Source organism: Ostrinia nubilalis, chromosome 6 (genome assembly GCF_963855985.1).
Source record: "Ostrinia nubilalis chromosome 6, ilOstNubi1.1, whole genome shotgun sequence".
NCBI classification, from domain to species: Eukaryota; Metazoa; Arthropoda; class Insecta; order Lepidoptera; family Crambidae; genus Ostrinia; species Ostrinia nubilalis.
In genome coordinates this window covers 2,908,305-2,929,828 of record NC_087093.1, presented here as the reverse complement: position 1 = coordinate 2,929,828, position 21,524 = coordinate 2,908,305, and the positions used below count along the sequence as shown (strand labels likewise).

Genomic DNA, 21,524 nt, shown 5'->3' with positions numbered 1-21,524 from the left:
CCAAGCAGGGGGGACAACAGGACTGCACCCACTATTTGTCCACCACTGGTGGACATCGAGAAAAAAAGTTGCAATGTCCACCAGTGGGGGACAGCGCTACTGAAATCTTCCCGTTGGGCCCTACTGGTGGACACTGAGAAGAAATTTGTTGCTCTGTCCCTCAGTGGTGGACATCGAAACCAAAAAAAATACCTACACTAAACTACCAATACAATCTAAGTACCTACCTATAAATATTTATGATGTGTTTATTAATAAAACTACTTAATTTACATTTTATTTTAACTAAGTAGGTATAAATAAATCAAGTATAGATGACCCACGCTGAACTGTCCCACCAAACTCAATGACAGGGGGGCGCTACCATCGTTCAACTATATGGTTTGCAACATGGCAAAAATCTGAACCAGCGATTCGGTATTGACGGTGGCGCCCCACTGTCAATGTCATCGCCAGGACAGTCCAGTATTTTGGAACTATAGGTGGGAATTTACCGAAGATAATAGGTAACCTAGAGAAATAGCACCATTTATTCAGTGAAACCACATTTAAATGAGAGGTCTTAGGTAGTTGACTGCCTGTATGTATAATTATTGATTTATTAGACAGGAAACAGCTTGTAGGCACACATTGTGTAGGGAGGGACCTAATGTGCCAATGTAATAAATATAGGTACCTACCTACAGCATAATATTATAATGTACCTACTTATCTCCATTATTATATTTTTAAATGGAGCGGGTATTGAACCAGCGACCCACGGGCCACGGCCACTAAAGTCCTCTAAAAGTACCTAAAACATTATGGTTCGCTCGATTCGCTTTCGAGTCTTGGAATTCCAGTAAAGGATGGTAGGTACAGTACCTACGGTACGGCAGTGTTTGCTTCGCGCTCGTCTTGGCGGGGGCATTGCCGTGCCCGCCGGTAAAGTATTATTTGCGCGGGAAGAGGAAGGGTCAGAGGATGCGGGCACCGCAGGACCTGGACCGGTCGTCATGGAGATTGGGGGAGGCCTTTGTCCATCCGTGGACGTCGATTCGATTAAAAAGTGTAATTTGTCTAAGGGGGTTGATCGCCATCGCCATGTGTTAGGGGACGCGGCTCTTCCTAATTATTTCAATAGGTAAGGGTGATTATTTTTTCCTTCTTTTTTTTAATGATATCGATATTTATTAAAATCGATTTCTTCTTAGGTGCTCGATGTTTGGTAACATCCCTATGTGCTTATGCACGCAACGCACGTCACGTCACTAATGTACGTAAATGTCATTTTTGATGGAAAGAAGAAATTGGAAAAATTAAAAATTAATCAGCCATCGGGATTTTGATTGAAATTGATTTGTTTTTGAATACACCTACAAAGCGCGAATTTTGTGGAAGTTTTGCAAAAAAATTCCTATTTCTTCTTGTAGAATTAACTGAAAATCTTGCCCCGTTTGATCAGCTGTGCTGTAGCAACATCATTTTGTGTTGTTCAATGATACAGTTTTGATCCAGAAATGGAGTCCCTTTCAAAACAGGAGTTGATATCAACTATAACAAAACAAGCAGATCAGATAAAACGATATGAAACACGACTTAGAGGTATGTACCTACATGCGATTTTGTTCATTATTCAGCAGTCCAAAAGATTTGATTTTTACTTAGACTTGTCCATATGTTTCATGTTTATTTTAGTGTAGTTCCTACAATAACTGTATTTTATTGATATTTTTGTGATATTTTCGAATTACATTCCCTTTCCAAACTACTGACTTGGGATACATCTGATCATTTTGCTTTTTAGTAGTAGTAGCAGAGACAAGATGTTTTCCACAATATTGTCATTGATGTAATATTTTCATACATTGCAGATGTTGTGACAGCTTATAAAGGCCTTGCAAAGGAAAAAGAAGCCTTGGAAATAAGTTTGAAGGCTTTAAATAAATCAGATACACCCAGTGAAGGAGGTAAGAAGTCCAATTTGTTCCTAATTCTTATTAGAATATTTACTTATAAGAAATTATGGTCGTTAACCTCATTTTATTTTTGCACACAGTTGCAGATGATTCAGTCGCAGCGCTCACATTGTCACTATCAACGTTGACTGCTGAAAAGGCTCGCATGGAAGAAGCATTCCAGGCTGATAAAAAAGTTACCAGAGATAAGGTACCATTTTAGAAGTCACATTATATGGATGTTTTCATCTTTAAAGCTTATTCATCATCATCATCATTTCAGCCATAGGATGTCCCTGCTACCTTTACGATGCCGTCGGTCCACCTTGTAGGTCGATGTCCCACGCTGCGTTTTCCGGTACGCGGCCTCCATTCCAGAACCTTGCTGCCCCATCGGCTGTCAGTTCTGCTCACTATGTGCCCTGCCCATTGCCACTTCAGCTTGCTCGGTTGGGCAGCGTTCGGGAAACTACGCAACATCTTTTCGTCCAAAATACCTCAGTGCCTGAAGACGAAAGTCTAAATAAAGCTTATTAAATTATTTAAATGAAACTTTTTGCAGTATGAAAATGTCATAATGACCATGAGAGAGGAGACAAGAACATTGGTACAGCAACATTTGGCTGAAATTAATAACTTGAAAGCTAAAATTGCTTATGAAATTCAGGAGAGGGAAAAAGAGAGGGCTGATCATTCTGCAATGATGAAGTGAGTATTATTTTCTTGCCTCTCATAGACATTACTTATCTATACTTCTATACTAATATTATAAATGCGAAAGTAACTCTGTCTGTCTGTCTGTCACGCTTTCACGCCTAAACCACTGAAGCGATTTTGATGAACTTTGGCATAGAGATTGGCATAGGTCCCGGGAAAGGACATAGGATAGTTTTTATTCTGGTTTTTGAAACAGGGACGCGCGCGATAAAGTTTTTCTGTGACAGACAAAATTCCACGTGGAAGAAGCCGCGGGCGGAAAGCTAGTTTTCTATATCTTGTTTTTTCTTACCTCAGCTTAGAACTTAACCTGAACTTGTTTTAGCTATAATTTAAATAATTTTACAGAGAACTTCACATTAAATTGAACAGTGAAAGGAAAACCAAAGAAAAATTGGAAGATAAAGTGGTTCATTCTTCAGAAGCCCAAGGTCAGTAAATTCTCATGTCTACATTTTTTTTCTACTTCATAAAGCCGCTGTAACTTTCAAAAGATAAAACATCATCAAGAATTAATTGTTACATTTTCAGCATCCCACGCCGAACTGGAAAAGCGTGTCCGCGACCTAAGTAGCTCATTAGAGGCATCGCAGCGTCGCTTGCAGCGGGCTGAGGCGCGAACGGTGGAGACCCCGGCGCTGCTGGTGCGCTTGCAGCAGAAGCTGGCGCTGCTGGAGCAGTCGCACTCCGTCGCCATCAGAGAGGTGGGCCACAGTGGGCTAGAGTTAATAATTTGTTCAATTTTCTTGTAGTTTCTAGAGTCTTGCCGGTTGATTTTCGCCAGTTGTTCTTGAATCTTTAGTTTCTTTAGGCAGGGTCGCCATGTGGTATGTTAAGTGAAAGACATGCGTAGGGTTTGAATGTCCAATCTTTAATAATTCGAAAAGTACAAATTTGCTTAAAACTAAAATATAGCTAACTCAACACATTGAATGTGACACCATGTTGCAGTCACTAATTAGAATATAAATGTTACAGTACAACTAATAAATCAGTATACTTCACCTCCCCGAAAAGTACATATTACAACACGCTAGTCCGGTCGAGGAGCAGATAGAATTTCGTCCGATGACCCCAAGCTACCCATCCTTATCGCTCACGTGTAATTATCAGGGTTCGAGGATATATATCAAGGGATATATATCTTGATATATATCGGATATATATCCGATATATATCCAGCCGGTTTTGATGATATATATCAATTTTTAAAATTTGTAACTGTATTTGTACTTTTTGACATAAGATTTTTGTTTTTTAGTTGATTTTGCCGTGTTTACAAGAAGATTTTATGTTTTTGCTTTATTTGTCTGATCTTAAGTTTTAAAAACATTAAAAACATGTTTATGTAACACATATGCAATAGTATTCATGAATAATACAATAAAATAATACTATGGCTTTCATACAAAATTGATATATATCAAAGTTGATATATATCGGATATATATCATAAATATCCGATATTTTGATATTTATAATAAATATCGGATATTTTCGAACCCTGGTAATTATATTGCTGTCTGCGGGCGGCCGCAGTGAGTGAGCGCGACAGCCTTTGGCGACCGGACTTTAGCACCGAGCAGCTGGCTAGCTAGCCTAGAACCTTCTAAAACCTCATCATTTTAGTTCATCGGTACCTTTGGAAGTCATAATAAATTGTAGGAATTGAAGAACAATCCAGAAATGACTTTTTAAAATTGAGTGGTTTGTAGTGAGATCAGGTACCGTATAAGAACGAACAAGGCTTTTATAACAACAGTAATAAACTAATGTACTGGTTTCCATTTGGCCTCAATAATCAAGGAGTATAAGTTTCCATCTAAAGGAATAAGTTTCCACCTTTTATAAAGAGATATTCCTCCAGAAGAATATTTAAAAAATTTAAATTCCAATATCTTATTGTAGAAAAAACAGCATTAACCTAACTTTACCATCGCCAGGAGCAAATAAAAGCAAAACGCGCCGAAGAATCGGCTCGTAAGATCTGTGCCAGACAAGAGGAACGCGTGGCTTTACTCGAGAGCAAGCTTGCCGAGCTATCCGAGACTGTAGGCGTGTATGACCTGAGGCGAAGAAGAGATCAACAGCTGATCCAGCAGTTGAAGGAGTCGTTGAATGGACGGCTGATGGACAAGATTCAAGCTAATGAGTATGGAGATGGGGTGGAAGGTTGGTATTATGTATTTCTTTTGTTTTACTTAGTGGATTTGCTTGAGAGCAAGCTCGCTGAGATATCTGACACTGTGGGTTTTTTTTTATGCATGACGAGACAGGTATTTGATTTGACCGCAATCGCACCTGGTGTTAAGTGAGATGCAGTCTAGGATGGTACATATCTGCCCTGTAAGTGCCTATTCACTCTCACATAGTATTCAGGAAAGACGGCAATATAAATATAGTAATAATATGTTAACAATATGGTGCTATTTAGTTAGCCTCAGAGTTGAGTCCTCACCTCACTGTCAAAATGCAAAAAAACCTATTCAGTGATTGGTCACTGCTTGCTCGAGAATTCCTTGTGAGCAAGCTATTGACATTTCAATGTAAAACGTAGCGTGGGCAGGCCTCCTACTAGGTGGACCGACGATCTGGTAAGGGTCGCGGGAAGAGCCTGGATGCGGGCAGCGCAGGACCGTTCATTGTGGAAAACCTTGGGGGAGGCCTTTGTCCAGCAGTGGACGTCATTTGGCTGAAACGAACGAACGAAAACGAACGATGGAAAGTGTTGAAGCTTGTGCATTATTTGCGTATTTGTCTTGCTACCCAATACTATGCTAATACACATTCGTATATTTTCAGGCGAAACTACACCCAAAAGTGAGACAGACAATGAGAAACTAGCAGACAGCGAATATCTGCAAACACTCATAGACAAAATACACATCCTAAAGAAAGAATTGATTGCTGAAAACGAAAAACTTGGCAGCCCCATCGACATATCCACAGTTTTCAAAGTAGACGGTTATGAGAATGCCCATTCAAAATGCAGAGAAGAATATGAAAAATTGAGGACGGAATTTGAAACGTACAAAACTCTAAATTCAAAGCCTGTTTCAAGTGCGGATGACTCGCAGACTGAGATAGAAGATCTGAAGAGCGAGATAGAGGTATTAAAGGAGAAAGTGGAGACTTACAAGATGATGTTGGATGAAGAAAAACAAGATAAAGTGGATACTTTGAAATTGTATGAAGAGGTATGCCAAGTTATTCAAGTTGAATTTTTATTAAGAGTGGTTTTGCCTAAAAGTATAATTCTGGGGGTCTGATGCCCGTTTGTTTTCACCATCAATCCCTAATTTTTAAGTGACCCCTTTGAAAACAATATTTCTGTTATGTGTTACCCTATGGTCACTTAACAATTAGGGATTGGTGGTGAAAACGGGCATGAAAGTTGTTTTTTTTTAAATTTTCGATTAAACGACTGGGGTCACGATCTAAATAAAAATATCACACTTTATGAACCGAGATAATTTTTGGCGTCGGTCTTTTCATACCAGAAATCTGTCCTTTGTATGCTAAACCATAGAGCTCTTGAAACATATTTCAACTAACTTAAATGCTTCTAATTTATAAGTAAATATCTATACTCCCCACATTATTTCAACCCTTCACAAACTTCAACCTTAAACCAATAACAATACGGGCCATAATATTTTCCAGAAACTAAAGAACGAGCAAGACTACCACTCCGAAGTAGCCTCCGACCTGAAATCCCGCATCCAAAGCTTGGAGAAGCAAGTGGCTACGCAGCGCGACCGCTACGCCGCCCTATTGGACGAAACGGACAACTTTATAAGGGCTAGGAACGACCGGTCTAGGAAGGTCAGCGTGGAAGACGGCCATTGGAAGGAAGGAGTCCTTGGGGTGAGTATACATACATACAGGTTATATTTTGTCATAGCAACACGTGACAAGCGAAGCGTGGGACACCACCCACAAGGTGGACGATCTTATAAAGGTAGCAGGAAGACGTTGGAGGCAGGTTTAGACATAGATTAGTTATAATTAATTTGTTAATCATTGTAGAATTAGCGGTCACTATTTCTATTTTTTTTCACTTGTCTAAGCTAAGATGGTCACGCCAATTGGTGAGCGCCGAAATAGTAGGAACCCTTGTAATCTCGCCAGAGTAATGAGGGTAAACAAGGTTGGCGCCACTGTAGAGTAGATAGAAGTAGTCAGAGGTCATGTCTCTCGCCAGTGGCGCCAGTACGGTAGCTTTATTAGGTTATTTTGTATTGCACAAATTACTAATAGCCCCGTTATACCCTCGAATTAAGTTAAATATGCTAGTTTTACGAGTAGGTTCACCACAATATTCCTTACTCCGTTTGGCTATCGTCGCTTCTATAGTATCTAGTTATCTGAATCGAGTTAGTGAATTGATTTATATTTGTTTGTTTTCACAGGACGTGACAGCACCGCCGCATATGCTCCACTATGCGCACGAGTTGGCTCGCAAAGACCTCGACATATCGCAGCTCAGGAAAGAGAAACACATTCTCGAGGGGCAATACAGGTATGGAACCAGATTATTTTGTTAAAGAATATTTTACGAACTGACTTCTGACTGCGACCGTATAGAATTTTATCTCAAACTAAAAGTCTTTATCATTCTATAATTTATTATTACGCTTTAGAAATGAGACTACGACCTATTTTTGCCCGACTGCGCCAGAAGGAGGGTTATGTTTTTTTATCTATGAGAATTATTGCCACGATAAAACATTACCAAAAATTTGGGGAAATACAAAGTTTATTCACTACGTAAAATTATATCTGCAACTTATTGTATTTTTCCATTACTTTTACTAATAAAACAAAAATATCCTGCAGATGTTATCACATTAATTTATATTCTTCAAAATTTTACAGAGATTGTCAACGAGAGGCTACGATTGAAAAAGAGCGTTTCAAAGAAGTGATCCGAACGCTGAAGGAAGAAATTGACAGGTAGGCTTGATAAGCGCAATAATCTTGTTAAGGTGATGCCTTGCGAATATTGGGCGTTTTAAAGAAGCGCAGAATTAGTTTTAATCGTACTTTTCTTATTACTTATGTTCTTATTTTGAAATATGTCATAGTTGACTAATAAATCTAGTGTCTGGTCGAAGCCGAAACATGAATGGAAACAATTTTCTCGATAGAAAAAAAATCCAAAGATGACCCTTCTATTACTCGGTTTTTCGTTTTATAAGCAGATAGGCTAATATTTCAATACCAAATTTTGTATATTGGTAAGGTAATAACATATTCTAAGTACTGGTCGAGTTATTTTCTTTAAATAGTGTTTGGTTTTTCAATAAATACATGATTTCCGATTTTTGTCGCTTACGTTATTTTATTCCGCGCCGCGCGCGCTATTGCTGTCCCTTTCCTCGCACTGAGAAATCATATTTCTATCCCTCAGTGTGCGAGGCATTCAGTCGGCCGAAAACTTTTACGAGGTAGCGCCTTAACTAATCAAAATGGATGCAACGGTTAAAAATAAAGACTGAAGTCATAGTATTCAATATTAGTACACAGTATTCAATACTAATAAAATATCTATTACTTTTCAGACTCCGCCGAATTCAATCGCGAGAGGGCGCCAATCTCGAATACCTCAAGAACGTTGTCATCTCATACCTCATGTCCACAGACTACGAAAGCCGCAAACACATGCTCAACGCAATCGCGGCCGTACTACACTTCACCAGTGCAGAAAAGACATCTGTCTTGTCTATTCTCTGAGGCAGAGACGTGACGTCGATGATCGCTAACTCCATCCAGCCGATAGTCGACGTTATAGAGGATCCGTTGCTCCAAAACGCCATAGACGAACCCATAGAGGTTGGTGTCTCTGAAATGACGGCTACAGCATCCACGATCATACAAGCGGTCACCCGTGGACAAGATATCCCATACATCATACATATTATGGCTAGAATGTGGCGTTTACATACTAGCGTTCCACCGGTGCCAGAGTATGATGATTATTATGACTATTATGCCGACGATGCAAGCTACCCTACGTTTGTGAGGGTGAATGATGACTTCTTGTAGGATGGACAATATTTGTAGTGTTATTTGGTGTTTAGTTGGTACACAACTATCAAGGAAACGGGGCGATTTGAGTGGGATTTGAGTTTTTAAAATGTATTTGAATGTTATGGCAAGACAATAAGGTTTTAAATGAAGGTGGCAACGAAATTGGGTATTTGTCACCACTCTCCAACAAATCTAAAGCACAACTTTTTTAAAAGGCACTTCATTCAAGTCTTAAAATTTTAATTAATTTTAAATTACTTGTAAATTAAGATTTTTGATTGCATTGTAATTGAAAAAAGTAGTTTAATTTTAATTGAGTTGAATATTGACGTCTCTGGCTAGTATTGCCATACAAAATCTATGGGAGAGTCTCGTTTTGACAGTTTTAGAAAGTACGTCAATAGATTGGTGGTGGCAAATACCCTATTGCTGATGTTTTATTAAAGGTTGCGCGAATGTTACTATATGTATATAGTAACATTCGCGCAACCTATAGGGTGGTGTTTAATCAATTGATGGATTGAATTTGATCCAAGAAGATTGATAAAAGTGACTGATCTGAATGGAGCGTTTTGTAATAATAAAATGTTATTTATCTAATGGTGTCGTAGAACATTATAACACTATAAGGCTATTTACTAAATGTTCTATAATATCAAAGTATAACTCGAAGAGGTTATTTCAATTTTCGTTTAACGTAATATAATATACTACATAATATTCGTCTTGCAACCATATCTACAAAAAACTTCATTATAAAATTGTAATCATTATATTCTTACTGTTTTAAATTATAAATTAAAAGTATTCTAGTCTAGTCTACAGAAATATAAATATTTTTATTTTTGATAAAAGTTTTTGTTACGTTTGGTCTAATTGTTGTTTCGATGTCCTCATAATATTTTAATCCTTACTTTGAGTCAGTAAATTACTTTTGTATTCATGAATGATACATTCCGAATCAATTATTTATTTATATTGTAAGTGATTATTGGTGTCAAATCTACGTTTAGTAATAAAAATTATGGATATTGAAATCTGTATCTTTTATTTGCTAACTCTAGTGCTTTTAAAGTGACTATATTCATATATGTAATTATTGTTGTTATTGTGAATTCTTTTGTCCAGCGGATGCTACACAGCAATGTAAAAATAGAGCTTTCTATATTGTATGAGTTTTTACTTTAATTCCAAATTATAAAGTAAAATAATTGAAGTAATTTTGTTTTTGGAAAAACTAAATCGGGTTAATTGAAAAAAAATCATCGTTATCATTATTCGGACAAAGAGATTGAAAACCCGTCATGTGTTATATGATCATAATGATAATATCGTTAATTCAATATGTATTATACAGGGTGCTGATTTCAATCCTCGCCATATTTAGGGAGTTGATTAAGTAGCTTATTCTGATCTGATCACGAATCAGTAAAAACAAATGACTTCAAAAAATATTTAGAACGAACTTTAACTTAAGTTATTCAAACTAAAATACACTAACTTTACGTGGCTTCCTTCAGTAGACTATGCGGACATGATAAATTGATGAGCGAGCGACGATCCGCGTAGCTGAATGGTGCCGCTGTGTAAACGTATTGCAGTATTGCGAGCCATACAGTACCAGTTGATGTCGCACGGAAAATATTCGCTAAAATTCCACTTTCGTTTGCAATTTTTTTTGGCGGAAAATGCGTTTAAATAAGTCATAATAGATCACCTAAATAAATATGGCGAGGATTGAAATCAACACCCAGGTATAGTCGGTTCTAGCCAAGTTATATGGAGTATTTATTTTGTCACGTATACTTGAGAACACCCTATATACTCTTCTGTCGCTTTGATTTAAGGCCCCAGAACTTGGCACCCAATTACATTCCCATTCTTTTACCGACGACCGAACGTCGTTTCCAATTCTAGAGGAGAGCTGCAAAATTTACGGACCATATTTCCATTTTTACGCATCCACAAACTCCGCAGTAAAATATACGCGTATGGTAATGCGAGACGCGCACTTAACCGATCGAAAACGAGTCGTACGCAGGTGGTGTCATCGGTGAATAAACTTTTTACGAGTGCCGTAATCAGTCGATGAAAGTGGGCTGTGTGTTTTCATATTGAGTGTGGTTGGGGGAAGCCAGGAGCTACTGTGTTTTAGGCATTCTGTGTTTACTATGAAGTAGCGTGGTGTAAGTCCGCATCCAAGGACTGACAAGGTTGCAGACTTGGGTTGCAAACCAATAAAGCAGTTCTATAAACTAGATCCTTTTTCAATTTGACAAAGTTACACGATAATAATAGGTACACCCACAATAAAGATATAGATCCTGATAGCCTATTATGACATACCTAATCTGTCAGATAAACTAAGGCTTGATTTCCTTTTAGGCTGACATCGGTGACCGACGTCAGCGGCGCGCACGATTACACACTAGTTCTATGTAATCATCTGCCGCTGACGACGGCGTTGCAGTGCGGTGCTTCATAGAACATTGTGTTTATTCGTACGCTCGATGTACGCGACCGACGTCAGCGTAGGAGGAAATCAAGCCTAAATCTTTCGCTTTCACATGTTTCGGAAGTTCGGAACTTTATCCGTTCGTTAGATAGTCTCTTCAGGAATCGACAAAACTTGCCCTAATTTTTAGGTACGTTACTCTTGAAGTGTTAAGCCAATGAAAACATAATTATTAATGAGCTATACAGGGTGGCCAAAACAGTGAGGTCTAAAAGAAAAATTTAGATTCCTTACATCAAGGTGTACCTAAATCACCCCCATGTATATAGTACGACTGTCCTTAGTTTAGGAGATAGAGTTAATTTTGTGATATTTTAAAATTTTAAGACCTAGTAGGCTTTAAACATTTTTATCTTTTTTTTGGGTTGACTTTTTTCGGATTTCTTTTTTTCGACAGATTTGTTATTAATTGCAGATATTTGAAAAAAATAATCACCTTCCTATCTTTGATTCAAGATACAAAAGTTTTGCTAGAAACATTAAAATTATGCTTTTATCAGAATACTATCAAATTTTCAACTTAAAAGTTTAAGTAAAAAAAGAACTTCCATAGGTCCAAAATCATTTTAAAAACTGCGCCGTTTCCTGAACATTCATAATAATACAAAAAAACATGTACTTAATGGGCCACTATTTCCTGTAATCGGTCCACTAAAGTGGTAAGTCGGAGATTCCGTTACATGTTTTTGACTTTCTTAGAGTGAATTAATATTGGGAATCCTCTAAGTTTACATTACGTAGAACAGATTTAGAGCAGTAACTGGACAGAACATGTCTTTATTCTCAACGAGGAAGCTCTTGCCCTTCATCACACCTGGCGGAAACTGATGATTAGGCTGAAGGTGGAAGGGAACTTCAACTACAGAGGAACTATAGCTTCCTACCTTCAAATGCCGGAATACAGTAATGCTATTAACATTATTGTTATAGTGACAGACTTAGGAAAATAGAGTTGCTAGCCAGGCAGACAGATCAAACCCTACCGCCAACCAAACCGAGCAGAAAATTTCACCTCCACTGGGAATCAAAGCCGGGACCTCTGAAACTTACCTCTTACCACTTGAAGACAGAGTCAGTTGTTACATTTTACTGTTACCCTTGAAATACCTACTACAGTGAGAAGAAGAAGGAGGGATATTTGGTTTATGTTCATTAAAACTTACTTAAAATAACAATGTGTTCCAGAATTTGCAGGTAGGAAGCCATAGTTCCTCTGTAGTTGAAGTTCCCTGCCACCTACAGCCTAATCATCAGTTTCCACCAGGTGTGATGAAGGGCAAGACCTTCCTTGTTGAGAATAAAAACATGTTCTATCCAGTTACTGCTCTAAATCTGTTCTACGTAATGTAAACTTAGAGGATTCCCAATATTAATTCACTCTAAGAAAGTCAAAAACATGTAACGGAATCTCCGACTTACCACTTTAGTGGACCGATTACAGGAAATAGTGGCCCATTAAGTACATGTTTTTTTGTATTATTATGAATGTTCAAGAAACGGCGCAGTTTTTAAAATGGTTTTGGACCTATGGAAGTTCTTTTTTTTACTTAAACTTTTAAGTTGAAAATTTGATAGTATTCTGATAAAAACATAATTTTAATGTTTCTAGCAAAACTTTTGTCGTCGTCGTCGTCGTCGTTTCAGCCGAAAGACGTCCACTGCTGGACAAAGGCCTCCCCCAAGGATTTCCACAAAGACCGGTCCTGCGCCGCTTGCATCCAGGTACTTCCCGCTTTTTTTAAAATTAAAATTAAAACTTTTGTATCTTGAATCAAAGATAGGAAGGTGATTATTTTTTTCAAACATCTGAAATTAATAACAAATCTGTCGAAAAAAAGAAATCTGATAAAAGTCACCCCAAAAAAAATATAAAAATGTTTAAAGCCTACTAGGTCACAAAATTTTAAAATATCACAAAATTAACTCTATCTCCTAAACTAAGCACAATCGTATTACATACATGGGGGTGATTTAGGTACAACTTGATGTAAGGAATCTAAATTTTTCTTTTAGACCTCACTGTTTTGGCCACCCTGTATTAAACTGAACAGTAGGTAGGTAATAAGTAACTATTATAACTCAAACCATCCTTTAGGTAACAATCAGGGCACGTGCCGACCGTTCAGCGACCGCGACAAGCGTTCCTGGCGCGCTCATCCGTCATCGCTCGCTGGAACATGATGGAACAACAGGGCTGTCTCTACTTGTACACAGCTTGTTGGACGAAGAACATGCTTAGTTTAGTGAGTGATCAATGGTTCATTCATATCTCAAACTATCTAGGTATCAGTGCACCGACCCCGATAATTTCCCCTTGGCTATAAAATATCGCTCGAACATGGCATTATTAAGGTTATCGCTACCAGGAAAAAAATCTACAAGCACAGTAATTAATTACGTAAGTGCACAGTGTACTCATTGTACTTTAAGGTCTAACCGAACTGGGCTTCTCTCTACCACGGGTTTGCGGTTCATTTAGGTAGTCAAACGAAGCTTGCGTAAGAAAATGCAAAACTAAATAATGCGCTACGTCAAATTTTTTCTTTCTTGTACCCATTAAAACTTAATCTGTAGGTAACATGAGTTTGTATTAAAATATATTATTTTAAAGCGGTGCTAACCCTAACTGCGTCTGTCTCACGATAACACCGATTGTCCTTACTCTTTTGTCTATGCTACGTTTACTAATGATCTTCGGGCGACTTGATTAATCTCTTAGACGTCTCCTTTGTTTTAATTAGCTCATCCATTCACTGTTTCGGGTAAGTGTTGTTAGGTTGGATGTACACGATTTTGTGGTTGTACCAACTCATCTGCAGATTAATACGAGTCAGATTTTAAGGTTTCTGTTTGTTTAAATGTTTATTTTGTTTGGGATTTTACAGACGAAAGCACATCATACCTACTAAGCTTTTGTGTTGGAAAATAGCCCCTATTTCCACAACACACGACAACACAGTGTTTTACTTTGCCACAGAATAAGTAATAGTACCAAGGTTTGCTTGATGTGCATGCGCTTCATGCGCACACAACGCAAGAAAGCAGGAAGGCGTTCGAATTTTGAATTTGGTAAAAAATCTTCGCCAGGTGTCGCTTTCTTCTAAGCATGTTTTTTTTTTAATTCGGCAAGTAGGCCAAGGCTATGACCCATGCAGCCTATTCCGCACAATGATTTTCCAAATACGTCAATATTCGAATTTTAAAAAGAAAACTATCTGGCGCCTGAGTGTCTGGCCGCGTCGCCATAAGTAGTTGCAAAATTGACGTGCGCCGTACGCTCGTCGAGGTTTTATTTTATTTTATTTATTTGGTTTTGTCGCGCGGAACTTATATAAAAATAAGTTGGATTATGTACATTTTGTAGTGATTAAAGGACAAAAGGTGCTTGTGGACATTAATGTGAGATGGATATCAATGTGAAATGGTGCTAAAAAGCTGCATTTGATGTAAGTAAGTGTTTTCTTGTTTACACTTTATAATAATATTTAATTTTAATTTTTTTTGTTGTGCCTGTTTAAATTTTAATTGTAGGTAGGTACTATGAGTAGGTATAATCATCCTTGCAGTTTTATGTACCTAGCACATGAATTATTTAGAGCTCTTTTGTTTTTATAAAATACTTACCTAAGTTACCTAAGGCTTGGGATACGTCTGTGCAAGGGAACGTGTACCGACCTACAAATTCTATTCTATTCCACCCACACCTTCTCTTCAACATATCGAAACGAACGAATTACCTACAGTTTGGGCTTGGCGGTCTTTGATTTGAAAAACTATGTTACCTACAGTACCGTAAATAATTATGAAAAGCCAGATTGCGAAGAAAAATACCTTGACAAGGGTTTCATTAGTCTTTTAGGTTTTCAAAGCTTAGTATTTCAAGTAACAGGGGTATTTCTGCGATCAAAATAATCATGCTTTTGCTAGAAATTACTCGGCACTCGCTCAAACAGAGCTCTCCAGGGACCGCGCGTCTTAGGTCTTGTAAAGGCATTTGATTTTTCGTATTATTATTTTGAAGAGATTAGGTAATATTGTCTGTAATTAGTATGTTAGTGGGATAAAATAATATCGTGTAGAGTTTCTATGCCTACCCATACTTAAGACCGGCTTTCGACATTTTTTTATTGACACTTAGTACGGATGTTACAAGTAGTTGAGGAATTCCGCTCTTTAAGTTTAAGTAACCTATTTAGGTAGGTAGGTACAAGTTCAAAAAAAATGTTTGAGACATCAATGCAAAAACCTTAATTTCTAAGGTTCATGGCGCTACCTAAAAAAAGTAACTATAACAAGACCTATCACTTGTATGGATTAATCTATTATTGATAAATTCAATCAATAAGAAGCTTGAAACTTACTAAGCTAACTTACCCATAGCGTGTTTAAGATTACGATTCACAGTGTTGATAGGCATTAATCTTAATTTTTAATTGACTAAACTTATAATAAAACTCGCGTAAAGGAAATCCTAAAATTGTAGTGTCACTTCATTTAATTGCATACACGGGAACAAGTTACTCGCGTTGCATCGCAGACAATATTGCAGGCAGACGCCTGTTCTCAAATAAACAGTACTGAATTCACCGTGCTGCTGGTAGAGGAAAAGTATAGAAGCGAAGTGATGCTTCTTTTCGTGTGTGTCAGCCCAAAACTCCGCCACAAGAGTGGCGTTGTCAGCAGCACTCATCAGATCCTCCTGATTGCAGTTGCTCGGGCACTCAGGGCATGACATCAGGTGCACTACTACTACTATTTCTCTTTTCAGCCAAATGACGTCCACTGCTGGACAAAGGCCTCCCCCAAGGTTTTCCACAATGAACGGTCGTTTTTTTGTTTGTGCCACCATTTGGAGGGTTTTGCCCTAATCGCCACGCTTGGCAGGCGGGTTGGCGATCGCAGTTTTTTACTTGGTTTCGCACGCAGACGCTGCTGCCCGTCCGGTGCTACAGGAGTTTGTCGCCTCTTACGACACGCCTCCTGTGGGCGGTGGGGAAAAGTATTCTTTTACGGCCGTCCCCACACGGCACTACACTCATACTACTACACAATACTATTTACTTGATATAATTCCCATAGCATTAGTAGGTACATTTATTTTATGCATAGCAGCAACTGGTTGCATTTTTTCTGTAAGATCATTTAGTAAGGCGGATAACTTAATGTTGGTCAACGTAAAACGTTTAATTATCTTGGGAAGATAATGAAGAAGATTTCGTTTTGTTTTAGTGCATTAGATTTTTAGTTATTAACTTAGATTACGGTCGACACCAGGCGCGAAGCGCGATAGTGGTCAAATACTTATCTGTCTTGTTATCCATAAAAAAGTGGCTATGGTAGGTATCCTATTATCTTATTTATCTTGTTCGATCGTTCGTTTCAGCCAAATGACGTCTACTGCTGGACAAAGACCGCCCTCAAGGATTTCCATAAATGACCGGCCGGCCTGTGTTGCCCGCGTCCAAGTTACTTCCCGCGACCTTACCAGATTTTCGGTCCACCTAGTGGGAGGTCTGCCCAAGTGCCCACACTTCTTATTTTTATCTTATTTGCTGTAATTATGTTCTATTTTGAAAAATGAAATTATACTTTTTTGTTATGGTCCTATGTCCCCTATATGGGGCAGAGGGCGTCCACAACAGTCCTCCATCGCGTTCGGCCTTGAGCTTCGTGCTTGATCTCGCTCCAGGTCTTGCTGATTTTCTTCGCCTCGTCTGCTACAGTGCAAAATGATTTTTAGATGCTTCTATACTTTTGCCGTTTGCCTTGTGTACGGTAGCTCGTAGACTCATATCTAATTAAAATTAAACTGGCGTTAGGCCGTGAGTTATAGCCGGTGCGTTTAGTGTTTCAGTTTTCTGCATAATGAACTTGAGACTTTGAGATTTAGTTTCCGTACTCGTGTTGTTGTTTAATACTTTCTAATAGCGTTCGTTGTTTATCTAAGTAAATGTTTATAGAGATCACGTTATTAGACATTATAGTAAAAAAATCAACATTCTGTAATTCTTTCTGCTACCATTCACATTTTTAATTGAACTAGCGACCACTCGAATGGACAAATTCGACGCCATTTGGTTATTTTGTCGTCGAAAGCTGATAAAAAGCTTAAAAAGCATCTTCTCAGCTCCAGCTGATATTACTCCGAAATGATGACAAGGCAAAGCTAATATACAAAAATAAGTACATGTGTAAAGTGCACTGAAAAGAGCTTACTTTCCGTTGAGATATCTATTGTAAATACTTAGCTGATTGGTTAGTAACTTTAAATTATGAACTTTGTCATATTATTAAGTATTTTGCTGCCATATAAAATCTTATAATTAAGTAATATAGGATCCCTCGGATCGGGCGGTATGTTGAACATACTATGTTCATTTCGTGCACAAAAGAAGTTATTTTGCGTTGGTAACTTTAAATCAAAATGTTAAAAGTGATTGTTTCACAACATCTGTTCCACACCACCAATATACCTCTTTATTTCTATCACAATATGGCGTGAGGCCAAGCCGCGTTGTCGTGTGGAATGTATTCGCCTCATACGAGACATCTGCTATACTTGGCCACACTTTGCAAATTATTCGATTTGGACCACAAGGAGTAAAAAATTTGAGAACTTAGATTTACTCAGTAACCTCTATCAATAGCTTCTTTATAATGTAATCTTTATTGCCATATAAAAATTAGCTTAAAAATACTACTCAGTTGTTAATACAAATCCAATCCTGAAAATAAAGTAGAAAGTCTACGAGTAACATATCTAACTGTAATAGAAGAGAATAAGATACATAGTTTTATAAGTAAAAAAATACTTAAATTGTTATTTTTAGAAGCAAAGTTAGCTAAGTGGTTTGAGATAGTTTTTTTTATAATGAGTGCTATTGAAAAGGAACTGAGTATTTGTTTTGAACAAACACTTATCTATAGTTATAATGAAGTTATAGAGCTTAATCGAACTTTAGTCACAACTTATTACATAGTAATTTAAAAGCTTTTAAGTACGAAGTAGGTACTCGAGAATGAGGTTACCCTTATTATTTCAATTTCTTTTTTCTAATGAACCGAAAAAGAAAATACGAATTCGAAATTCAAAATTCAAATCCAGTTCCATGATTCAGGCCAGTCTTTTTTGCAATCAACCATAATATCCGTCGGAATTAACACTGCTACAGACCGAGTCTCGATTTAACGTTTTTGCGTCCAATTCGCAAATTGTCATAGCAATTACAGCGGCAATTGGCGGTTTTTTTCCCGCTCAGCAATGTCGCAGCCAAGTCGTAGGCAAAACAGTGGAGCCTGCACATCTAATTAGACCATATAGAACAAACGTGAGAAAATTAAAAAATAAACGTGGCAAAGTTAGTCGTTTTATGTCAGGGCCATAATAATGGCTTTCATAGGTTTGTGCCAGATTATTCCATGCATGGAATGGCTATAAGGGTTAAATAAATACACTAAATCTTATGATCTAGGATTTCTTGACACCTTGACACACTCGTACAATTACCTACCACCTTCCGTAACTTTATACTCCTAACATGGTAATAAAATAGATTACGTAATAAATTGCTATCATTGTAAATTGATTGCCACACGAAATTTTTATTAGTCACGTCAGTAAAGTACAGACGACAACATCATCAACATCATTTCACCCATAGGTCGTCCACTGCTGAACATAGAATGGCCCCCAATGATTTCCATGTTGACCGGTTGGTAGCGGCCTGCGTCCAGCGCCGTCCTACGACTTTTATGATATCGTCGGACCGACGACGTCGGTCTACATTGTGGGTGGACGTCCCACGCTGCGTTTTCCGGTACGCGGCCTCCACTCCAGAACCTTGTTGCCCCATTGTGTGAGATTGTCCAAAGATATTTATTATTATTATTATTATCGGCCGTCAGTTCTGCGTATGTGCCCTGCCCATTGCCACTTCACCTTGCTAATCCGCTTGCGTTATTTTACATACAAAATGAAATGTATAGCCTAATTTTGCTGCATTTACACATTCGGTAGATAATTAAATATTGACTGAGTTTCTTGCGCTGCTTCTTCTCAGCACTGGCCCATTTATTGTCCCGAAGCAGTGGTAGGGTTAATATTAGGACGTGTAAAAGTGCTTTCTAAAAGCCTATTTGCAAAAATAAATGAATTTTATGAATTTTATTTTAATTCCGTTATGACGTGTCGCTTTTCTTTTTACTACGCGTCTGTGGTCGGACACTCCGGACGGTATTATTAAATGTCCGCGCCAAGAAACTGTCCGACTACCGTACAGTTAGCAGCGGATTCATACTTACCGAAGTTAGCCGTTAAATCTTGCATGCTCTATGATAATAATCACATCACATCATAGTTCGAGTAACAGAATGATAAAATGCTTTGTATTTCTCATTTGTGAAAATATGATGAGGTTTTTCGGAAATTTATAAGGGACTATGTTGATTTCTCATCTATTTCTTTCTTCTTTCTTTATTTCTTCTTTATTTCTAAATTATTCAATGATTTCAGATTTCGGATTTCCTTCCTTCCATTCCCTACATCATAATGATTAGCTATTTTTGCTAGAACTGAAAGAAAAGTGGTTTTTAATTTTATTGTTATTTTATGTTTGCAACCGCTTTATTATGTGAGCGTCGTATGATGCTAATGCATCACTTACATACAATATTTCGTGGATACTTTGTCGGAGTGCCTTTATTAGTTACTACCACGACTATCATTTATCGGTATGTATCTTGGTTATTAAACTTCTATTGCTTGTATTCCAATAATCATATCTCGCATAATTTTAATTCTCATATAATCACAACACAACACACTGTCATAGAGTGTTAGTTCTAGGCGGCCAGGATCTATTTGCAATATTTCCAATAACCTTTTTGGTCGATCTATAGGCATAAAAAACTGTACACTCAAATCCATGACCAATCTCAGCGGTACAGTCAGCTTTCTAATACCAATCGGAAGCAAACAGCCGGCCGGATCCAAGCCGGGCCCGCACCGGACGGCCCGGGTATTTGTCCGGAGCCCCGTTTATTGTGGATCTGCATAAAAATGCATTTCTTACAGACAGCGAGCTCTGGGAAGGCCAATTGTTTTGGAAAATATGGGAAAACTAAAAAAACTTATGACTATATTGCAAAATCCGACGGATTAGCAAGCTGAAGTGGCAATGGGCAGGGCACATAGTACGCAGAACTGACGGCCGATGGGGCAGAAAGGTTCTGGAATGGAGGCCGCGTACCGGAAAACGCAGCGTGGGACGTCCACCTACAAGGTGGACCGACGACATCGTAAAGGTAGCAGGGAAGCGCTGGACGCAGACCGCTGCCAATCGATCAACATGGAAAGCATTGGGGGAGGCCTATGTTCAGCAGTGGACGTCCTATGGCTGAAATGATGGATGATGATGATGATGATATTGCAAAAGAGCTTTCATCATAGTTTGGGTGAGTTTACACGTACAATTAATTATCTAAATATAAAACTCAAAGGTGACTGACTGATTGACTGACTGACTGACTGACATAGTGATCTATCAACGCACAGCCCAAACCACTGGACGGATCGGGCTGAAATTTGGCATGCAGGTAGATGTTATGACGTAGGCATCCGCTAAGAAAGCATTTTACGAAACTCCACCCCTAAGGGGGTAAAACGGGATCCACGCGTACGAAGTCGCGGGCTGCCGCTAGTTTACAATAAAACTGTAGGTAGACTTTGGACCCGTTCAATTCAATTTATTTGCAGAACTACGACTCTTATAGCAAACGCACGTTCAGCTACGCACTACGAAAACTGAGCGGGCACGCTACGAGCTACTACGAGTATGTTACAGTTTGTATAGTATAATAGGCTTAGTGCTGACAGAATAAGATACAAAATTAATTTTGACTGTACAACCTAGCCTGAGAAACTTTAAAGGCCAATGTATAACCCACTTAATTTTAAGCTCCATGTGTCAAACAAGGTTGTATGTTTCTTTAATAAAGATAAATAAATAATAAGTAAATTAATTTACCTCCAACGCAGAAGGCCAAACAGTCTCCAAGGAACCTTCACTTTGGTGTGATTCCTTTTTTGGTCCGCTTAATATACAATTATTTTCCAAATTGGCTAGCTTCTGAATAAGCCTACGCCGGCAAAATCAGTAATCTTTACTTCTTATCAAAGTTTCTATTTACTTCTTATTTTTAATTATGAAATTGAACTTGTGGCATTTTTTTCGTTTCAGCCAAGTGACGTCCACTTCTAGACAAAGGCCTCCCCCAAGGATTTCCATAACGACCAGTCTTGCGCTGCCTACATCTAGGTACTA

General features: G+C 38.1%; 1 protein-coding gene across 1 annotated transcript; it reads left to right on the top strand.

Annotated features, from left to right (window-relative positions):
• The first annotated feature begins 1,269 nt into the window (after positions 1-1,269).
• LOC135072404 (GRIP and coiled-coil domain-containing protein 1) lies at positions 1,270-9,707 on the top strand. Its single transcript, XM_063966312.1, has 12 exons — positions 1,270-1,584; positions 1,854-1,949; positions 2,039-2,148; positions 2,500-2,645; positions 3,003-3,085; positions 3,186-3,358; positions 4,598-4,826; positions 5,457-5,851; positions 6,318-6,521; positions 7,067-7,176; positions 7,533-7,610; positions 8,219-9,707. The coding sequence occupies exons 1-12, from the start codon at positions 1,500-1,502 to the stop codon at positions 8,388-8,390; spliced, it is 1,881 nt and encodes a 626-aa protein (XP_063822382.1). The 5' UTR covers positions 1,270-1,499; the 3' UTR covers positions 8,391-9,707.
• Positions 9,708-21,524: the final 11,817 nt, after the last annotated feature.

What these genes read in the sequence shown, in the direction of transcription:
- LOC135072404 (XM_063966312.1), top strand. Translation starts at nt 1,500, where the DNA reads ATGGAGTCCCTTTCAAAACAGGAGTTGATATCAACTATAACAAAACAA. An exon ending in AAAAAGTTACCAGAGATAAG is followed by an intron (nt 2,149 to 2,499) that starts GTACCATTTTAG and finishes AACTTTTTGCAG; the next exon opens with TATGAAAATGTCATAATGAC. An exon ending in TCATTCTTCAGAAGCCCAAG is followed by an intron (nt 3,086 to 3,185) that starts GTCAGTAAATTC and finishes TTACATTTTCAG; the next exon opens with CATCCCACGCCGAACTGGAA.